This window comes from Pteropus vampyrus, unplaced genomic scaffold, assembly GCF_000151845.1.
Source record: "Pteropus vampyrus isolate Shadow unplaced genomic scaffold, Pvam_2.0 Scaffold27, whole genome shotgun sequence".
Classification (NCBI taxonomy): Eukaryota; Metazoa; Chordata; class Mammalia; order Chiroptera; family Pteropodidae; genus Pteropus; species Pteropus vampyrus.
Genome location: NW_011888808.1, coordinates 9,412,747 through 9,421,370, shown reverse-complemented (window position 1 = coordinate 9,421,370; position 8,624 = coordinate 9,412,747). Strand labels below are relative to the sequence as shown.

At 37.0% G+C, this 8,624-nt stretch overlaps 1 protein-coding gene across 4 annotated transcripts in view; it reads left to right on the top strand.

The window, feature by feature from the left end:
- DROSHA (drosha ribonuclease III) overlaps window positions 1-8,624 on the top strand; it is a 109,744-nt gene that overhangs the window by 98,590 nt on the left and 2,530 nt on the right. For all 4 annotated transcript variants that reach the window (XM_011356448.2, XM_011356444.2, XM_011356446.2 and 1 more), the window contains 5 exons: window positions 1,919-2,060; window positions 3,260-3,342; window positions 3,434-3,537; window positions 5,736-5,828; window positions 6,653-6,699. In XM_011356448.2, coding sequence (XP_011354750.1) covers window positions 1,919-2,060; window positions 3,260-3,342; window positions 3,434-3,537; window positions 5,736-5,828; window positions 6,653-6,699 — 469 coding nt within the window. The remainder of the gene's footprint in view (window positions 1-1,918; window positions 2,061-3,259; window positions 3,343-3,433; window positions 3,538-5,735; window positions 5,829-6,652; window positions 6,700-8,624) is intronic.

The following is an 8,624-nucleotide window of genomic DNA, read 5'->3' as shown; positions in this document are numbered from 1 at the left end:
TTTAAAGAATTCTGGAAGCATTTCTGTTCCCATATTCACTGCTTTTCTCCTTCCCTGTCAGACAGCATTACTGTACAACACTGAGTGGAGGACCTGGACCCTGGAAGGTGGCACCTGGGGCCTGGTGACCAGTGACGTATTGTGGCTTGTGTGCACTCACGTGCACATCAGGCTTGTTGATTCTGAGGCATGAAAATCTTCGTATCTTCGTATGTGCAGCCTAAAAATATTAGCGTTTTCTCCTCTTACCCAAAGCATATGTTGAGAGAACCCTCTTATCCCTATGGCCTCTACTTTGAGAACCATTCTCCTCCCATTGGAAATCCAAACCAAAAAAGATAGCTCCCGTCCAGCTTAATTATTTTGTAATTACAAGATATTAGGCTGTTGGGCTCCCTATTGGTTGGGTATTATTCGCTAGGTCTTTTTAATTTTGAGCTTCTCTGTGGATATTAATTTTAATGAAACACTATATTGAAGAGAAATTAGAGTTAAGGGGAAATGGGAGAAGGAAGCAAAGACAAGCAAAGAATAATAGTCGGTAACTCAACAGCAAGCGTGGCTTATGAAGATCAAGTTGTAATTCTCCTTCATGAATCATTGTCAGATAAATTAAGAACATATTGTTTCTTATTTATCTATTGTCAAGGATGCAATCTCAGGCATTGAGAATAAATCTTGATTTTCATAAGCTCAGTTGACACTATGGAGCCACAGAGCATAAAACTCGCATCTAATAAGCAGAGTGTGATGTGGAACGGAACCAGCGTGATTCCTGCTCCCTCACCCTGGTGTCAGGGGTGGATATTCCTTAGCAGCGAGGAATCATTGTCATAGACGGAGATTTTGTTACATCTGTTATAAGAAAGTTCTAGTTGTGGGTACATTATTTTCCCAAATTTTAGAGATTGGGGGCAATTATTTTCAGCCTTTGTTTGGTGAGCATTTTTTCTTTGTATCTTCCCTCTTCCCTGGCCTCCCTCCCGGCCTCCTCTCTTGAGTGGTGAGTGAGTGTTAAATTCTGTGAGCTGGTTGCATAATTTTTATGTGCTGTGTCATGTTACTGCTCGGATAGTATTCGGATGACTCTTAGCTTACTGAAATTCCTAGTAGAAATTTTTTGTTTGGAATTCCTGAAATTGAAATATGAAAATTACATTTTCATTTGATTAAAGATAAAGGGTCTCAGTTTGAAAAACTATGACTCAGGATATATTGGAGAACTAGTCAAAATAATAAAAGTAAAAATGTAGTAAATAATTTGTTTTAAATAAATATTTACTAAAACATCACTTTCCCAAATCCTATAATATCAAAATTAACAGCAATGCCAGTGTAACCTAAAGCTTATCTAGACTTTTAAAAAGTGCTCCTTTAAAACTAAAGTACAATGACAGAAAACAGGCTGAGTTCGCCTGATGGAAAGTGAATTGTTTTTATTGATTGCAAAGGGGTACAGGGAACTTGTTTGGTGTGATGGAAATGTAGAAGGTTGTCAAAACTCATCTAACTGTACTTAAAATGGGTGCATTTTATTGTATGTAAATTATACTTCAATACAGTTGATTTAAAAAAAATTTAATGCTTCTTCATTTAATAGCATTAGACTTAATGGAGGCTCTGACCGTTAATCATAGCATCCTCTGCAACACTGCTCACTGCTACTAAACAACCAAATGAACGTATTTAAATGTCAGTTAGGTAATAAAATCCAGGAGCAGAGTAAATTATTAAAGAGAAGCTAGAAACGTATAGAGTTTGTCACTGCTGCTTGGGTGTAGTGATTGAGGACTTAAGCCATCATTTACCTTGGTGTCCTTATCAGTGAGATGATCTCAGGCCAGTTGGCCCCAACACAGGAGAAAGAGAGACCAGAAGTGAAACGGTTTCTAAAAGTGCCTCAATTCCTTTTGGCCAGTTGTTGCGAAGTTCTTTGGTGAATAACAGAACTCAGGCCAAGGTGGCGGAGGAGCTGGGCATGCAGGAGTACGCCATCACCAACGACAAGACCAAGAGGCCCGTGGCCCTGAGGACCAAGACCTTGGCTGACCTCTTAGAATGTGAGTCCTACGACATGAAGCTTCCTCCTAACCTGCAGATTCAAAGTTTAAGTCAAAAGGACTAACGTTTATCCTTCTCAATATTAATGTGTTCTGACTAAAGAAGCCTCTTTTCTCTGTTAATTTTTATTTATGCTTTCCTCTAAAGCTTGTTTGAGGGAGAATAATGTGGAATTAAGACACGTGGATAATGAATTTTATGTTCAGTCTGTGTTCCGTGGTGCCACCCCTAACCCCTTCTCCGCACCCCTCCATCCTAATGCTCAGCCATCACATCCCCTTGTGTGAAACAGTAGCAGAATAAGTGGGCCATCTACTGGGCCTTGAAACCTTTTAATGTTAGGGTATTTTTGACAATTGGAATTATATACAAATATTAAAGTCTACCATGCAAAACCAGCTCATTTACAAAGTGCAAAGGCAATCTGATTATGGGACCTAAGAGAACTTTTTCTTTTCAATTAAGAAAAGTAACTTAAAGAGTAAAATTATTAAAAAATGAAGTTGAGTGATTGGTCTCACTGGCATTTTTTTTAGCTCAGTGGGAGCTATTTTTATTCCTTCTTTTAAAAACTTGCTGTTTGTTTACTTGGTTAAGGTACCTTTTAATGAAGTTGTCTTTGGAATTACTACTTATTAATGCAAAGTTGGATATATTGTCACATTGTCATTCAGCCCAGTATTACGTTTTTCTCTGGGCATATTGAATCTATAAATTGTCTCATTTCTGTTCATGAAATATAACACAGACCCTTGTAGATGGGCGATCTCAAGATTGATGTTGAGAATGGCAGGCCTTAGGATGTACTCATTCTGGTATCATACCTGATTTTCAAGTTTTATTTTGACTTATTTGATGTTAACATTGTTGTTGCATTCCCAGTCATTCTTCCTCTGCTATACAATAGCAATCTGTGTATCATTTTAACTATTCATTTAGCCCACAGCCAAATGTATGTAATTTGGTCTTTGTACTCTGTGGTTTTGCATCTTAATCACACATCTATATTGCTGCTTCTAATATTAGTGGTAAAGAGTAGCTCTTGTTTAAAGATGAAATGGTAATGTTAAAAAGTAAAGAATGAAGAGGGCCTGGAGGATAAAACCTTATTCAAACTTTCCTTAAAAGTCTAGGTCTCTTACTCTTTCTGGTAAATGGTGATGCATTGTGGTTTATTTTTAAATGTTCTCTTTTTCAGCATTTATTGCAGCACTGTACATTGATAAGGATTTGGAATATGTTCATACGTTCATGAATGTTTGTTTCTTTCCACGGTTAAAAGTAAGCTTATATAAATTTTAAGTTGGTTATATGCTTTATGCTTGGTGATCCCAGAACCCATTACTAAATGCTTTTTGGGTACTTGCTACAGGAGTTCATTTTGAATCAGGATTGGAATGACCCCAAATCTCAGCTTCAGCAGTGTTGCTTGACGCTCAGGACAGAAGGAAAAGAACCAGACATTCCTCTGTACAAGTGAGTATGCTCGCTGCCCACATGCCGTCGGATCTGATGAGCTTAGAGTCGATGCCCTGGGAACCTGGAGGGAAAACTAATCACTGTGGGGTCATCGTGACCAAGGCCCTGTGTTCTGTGGTGCCACCCCTAACCCCTTCTCCGCACCCCTCCTGAGACCTCTTAACTCTGACTCTGCCCAGCACTGAAACTGCATACGTCTCCCAGGCTTAGCTGTAAGTAAGTGGGTCACTTTTGATTATCTAGGCTTTCTCCCACCTCTAAAATGCCCTGTGAACTACTCCCTGTGAGGAAGACGTATTAAGATTAGGAGACCAAGATAAGAACAATTCAAATGAATAGTTTTTATATACATTTTTATATTTGTGTTCTCATTTTTCATAACCTCTGCTGTGCATCTAGATTAGAAGATTGTGTGTGCTTGATTTGTAATTGTGCTTGGGTGTCTCTCTCTACCCCCTTTTGAATCCTTGTTAGCCTCTGTCTCTACTCCCTGAGAGATATGCTCTCTCTCTCTCAGGCTCTTATTGTAAGAAGCCAGGCAGGTCTTCACTGCTGCTGTATTATTCAAACATTTGGAACTTTTCTTCTCAGAATGTGTATTAAAAGCCACCGAGTACTTTCGAATATTCTTTGAGTGGTAGCCAAAAATCATTCACAAGGAATGCAGGTCACCACACACATACCACCAGCTTTGATGAAGACAGGAGGTTTGACTCTGAAGTAGAGTAATTATCTTGAGACTCTCATATGTTGTTGATTCAGAAGGTGGTTTCAAAGAGGAATTACAGAAAGGAAGAATTATCAAAATAGGTGGGTTGCCTCCCAAGGTATTATCTGGATAGTGTTTTTAAGGATGCTTAAAAATCTAGTTTTAATACTGGTTTACTCCTTGTCTGTGTACTCAAGGCTGCAAGCACACACATTTGTGTGTGTGTTTCACAGAGAACAAAAGCCCTCCTCACGTGGATTTTTTCAGACTTCAACGTACTCAAGGAAAACACCAGAGTGGCAGCCAAGAATTTTAAATCCTTTTTTATGTTTTTATTTAGTCACAATACAATATAGATTTTTTCACTGAGAGAAAAACTGAGGCCAAGAGAAGGTTATGTTATCCCACAGCAAGCTGCTGTAAACTGTCCCAAGAAGCTGTCACTGCTGAACAATGTTTCCTTTATTAGGGAAGAAAACCCAAATATTTAGAAATAGTACTTTAATATGTGGCTAATAAGCATAACAAATATCCCAACTGTATTACATGAAAGACTCAAAATGTTTCCTCATCAAAGTGATAATTAAGGTTCAGTAAATAAAATGAGGACAGCCAACTTCTCATAACGCAGACATGATTACTATGGTAAGTGCTACCTTCAAGAAGCTATCCATGCCTTTTATCCTACGAAGAATATAAACACAAAGGAAATGACTCCGTTCCCTCCTCATAAATCTCCCAAATAAAAGTACACGATGAGCTTGTTCTTTTTCATCAAGATGCAGGAGTTATTTTGCATAGTTTTCTCAAGATTACCATGTTCATTCTTTTATCTTTGTTGGCTACTTTTAATTTCCCTTTTCCACAAAGTTATCGGTATTACTGCATTTGAAATCTTCACTACATCATTAAAATCTAGGGTACCTGGAGTTTTGTTTTTCGGCAGTTTTGTGTGTACTCGGCATTCTAGCATACTTTGAAATGATCTCAGGTGTTTCAGAAATTAAATACATTTCGTGATCTCTCAGATAAGATAACACATTAGAAAGACTCCATAAAGGATGTGAAACCATTCGGATGCGGCTTGCGATGTATTACTCAAATATATATTATTTTTAGCTGTGATTAGCACTGAAAAACAATGAATAGACTGAAATAGTTAACTTTTCACTGATAAAAGTTTGTTCAATATGCACACTTTGAAATTGTTTAAAAGTATTTGAACACTTTACTGTTAGACTGCAGATACTATTTATAATACTTTGGGGGAAAATATATAAATCCAGTGTTAGAATTTAAAATTTTTCTATTTCAAAAGTTCTCTATATTTGTTAGGTTAGCAAATCAAACCCTCCTTTAATTTTCTTGCTATTTTTAACTTCCTCTGTCTAAGCAATAAGTAGATGGTTTTTCTTGGAGTTATGTATTAGCAATTATAACTAAGTAACACTTTAGCATAATTAATCTTCTTCCCTTTCCCTCTCAGGACTCTGCAGACGGTGGGGCCATCCCATGCTAGAACTTACACGGTGGCCGTTTACTTCAAGGGAGAAAGAATAGGCTGTGGGAAAGGACCAAGGTATGAGAAGATATTTTTAATTTCTTCAGATGAACATCTTGTGTGTCTGAGAAGTCTCTACTTGGTTTTTCCAAACTCCGCAGGCTGTCTTTTTAAATTTAGAGTGTAGAATATTCGAGGGTAATAGCAAAATGAATCCCAAGGATTGATGTCCACACCAAGCCCAGCCCCAAACTTGAGAATCAGCCTTGGATAGTGAGAATGCCATTGCATAAGGGGCTTTGGCTACCTTGGGGAAGCCATGTTACCTGGTGCACGGGCAAGATCTGTCCAGTTTTAGTTACTCAGCAGAGTACCTGACGTTGCTGAAGGCATTTTATGAAACACATTGTGCATGACACAGCCATTAGATATTTGATCTTTTATTGCTACTTACTTGAGCTTTGTGGAAATGCTAACATCTTCAGGAAAAAGGAATTATGTATATTATTACATTTCTTTGAATCCTCTAATCTGTGTCTTGCACTGAGAAATGATTGGAAGTCTGTCTATACATATATTTTTTACTCTTTGCCTCTTTAAACTTTACATGAGGATGTTCAAGTTTAAGTAAGAAATACTTCAAATGTAATATAAATGAAAGTTATTTTATTGTGGCATTATAAGTGTGAACGAATAACTTAAACAGGCTTTGTGTAAATAAATGACATTTCTGCATGCCCTTGTATATATTCCTATCTGTGCAATTCAGTATGTGACAGTAGAAGTAATCAGATAAAATTTTATGTACCAAACATGAAAATCAGCCTGAATAATTTGTAGCAATACCATTTGTTTTTGAAAAAATTCTTTAAAGTGTACCTTACCTTTGTTTTATTTAATAGTATTCAGCAAGCGGAAATGGGAGCAGCAATGGATGCACTTGAAAAATGTAAGCCTATCTCTTTTTCTATAATTATATGTTCATAATGTAATGAGTGTTTTATGGAGAGAAAATGGAAAATAGAAAAATGGTAAGTACCGATAAAATGTGATCTTCTTTTCTTCATAATTCTTCACACAGAGTGTAGTAGAATGTGAGATATGTATAAAATGGGCTTCTAATTTTTTTAAAGAGTATTCCTGAATGCTTTTTGATGTTCTTTTTTTTTTTTTTTTTGCATGGAGTCGCACTCTTAGCCAGGTGACCCATGTGAACAACCTCGTGTTTTTGTTTCCATACATTTCTAAAAATACATTCCATCAGGTTCTAAAAATCTTACACATGCGAAGGTTTTTTTCTTTTTAGCTTTTGGCCATTGTTTCATTAAAATGGGATGATGATATTTACATACTTCTGTGAATCTTTCTTTCCTTGCTCATCTTTTCTTACTTATTACAGGCAGCCTTGCAGGTCACACATTGGCTTCAATTCATTCTTTCTTAAAGGCCGTGTAATACTTCATGCTGTGCATGTGCTGCATTTTATTTGGCTTTTTTTTTTTTTTTTAATTATTATTGTAGGTGGACACTTTGCTTCTAGTTTTTTTTATCACTGTTAACAATAAATGTCTATATGTTGGTGCTTTTAGTTCTGTGGGATAGAATCCCAAGAGTGGATGACTGGGCTGAAGAAACTTCAGTTACATAATTGACCATGTAGGGAACTGTGTAGTCTTTTGTAAATTGAAGTCTAAAGTGCAAGGAATTTTTCTTCTGAAGTATATTGTGCTGCACAACAGAACCTGTGGGCAAAACATGACAAAGCAATTTGATTATGCTTCAAGTACCAGCAAAGTCCTGGAAGCCAAAATTGAAGAGGCCCAGGATTCTCAGCGGTGGGAGAGATTCCAGGAAAGGCACGAGGGCCAAGAGCCAGGTGGAAATCAGCAGACTGTAGCTTCCTGGGCGGGGGCAGGGGGAAGAGGAGTCATTGGGGGCAGAAGCTAGTGTAATCAGCGTCCAGTGTCCATGGAATCGTCACTGAGATTTTTCACTTGACAGTTGGGGAACTTTTTCATCTGTTATATATATAAATGCACAATCACATATTGAAATAAAAGTGAGATTCCATTTTCCACTATAAGATTATTAAAGATTATCTTTAGAGATTTTTGTTTGCTTTCAATGATAAAACAGTACTGGAGAGGGCCTATTCTGAGCTGACTCCTGTGTACGTACTAGTAAGAGTGAATTATTTAAATGGCTAGAAAGCACTTTGGCCACACGCGTCAGATCCTTAAAGGAGTTCACACCCCTGATCCAGAGATTTCATGTCTAGGAGTCAACCCTAAGGAAATAGTTATGAACTAAAGTTCACATACTGCGATATTTGAGACAACTTGATTTATAATAGCCAAAAAAGAAATATATAAACCAAACTGCATGTTTAATAGTAGGGAAATGTTTAAAAAATTATGGCATATTCTAGGGGTTGGCAAACATTTTCTGTAAATGTCCAGATAGTAAATAGGCTTCATAGGCCATATAGTGTCTGTCATAGTTACTCAGCTCTGCCATTGTAGCTCACAGGCCGGATGGTATGCAAATGAGTGGGTGTCTGTGTTCTGATAATACCATATTTACCAAAACAGATAGAGGGCTGTATTTGGCCTACAGGCAATAGTTTACCAACCCTTGCTTTATCCAAATGTTGTAATATTTTGCAGCCATTAAAATAATATTTTTGAAGGTGAATGATATAGGAATATGCTTATACTAAAACAAGTGGAAAAGAAGTGAACCCATAAAATGTACCTATACTGTACTCTCACAGTATAAGGGAGGGAGGGCAGAATGATCTTAAGTGTTTGTGTGTCTATGTAATGTATATACACATTTACATTGTATATATATGTGTGAAGTATAACTACTTCA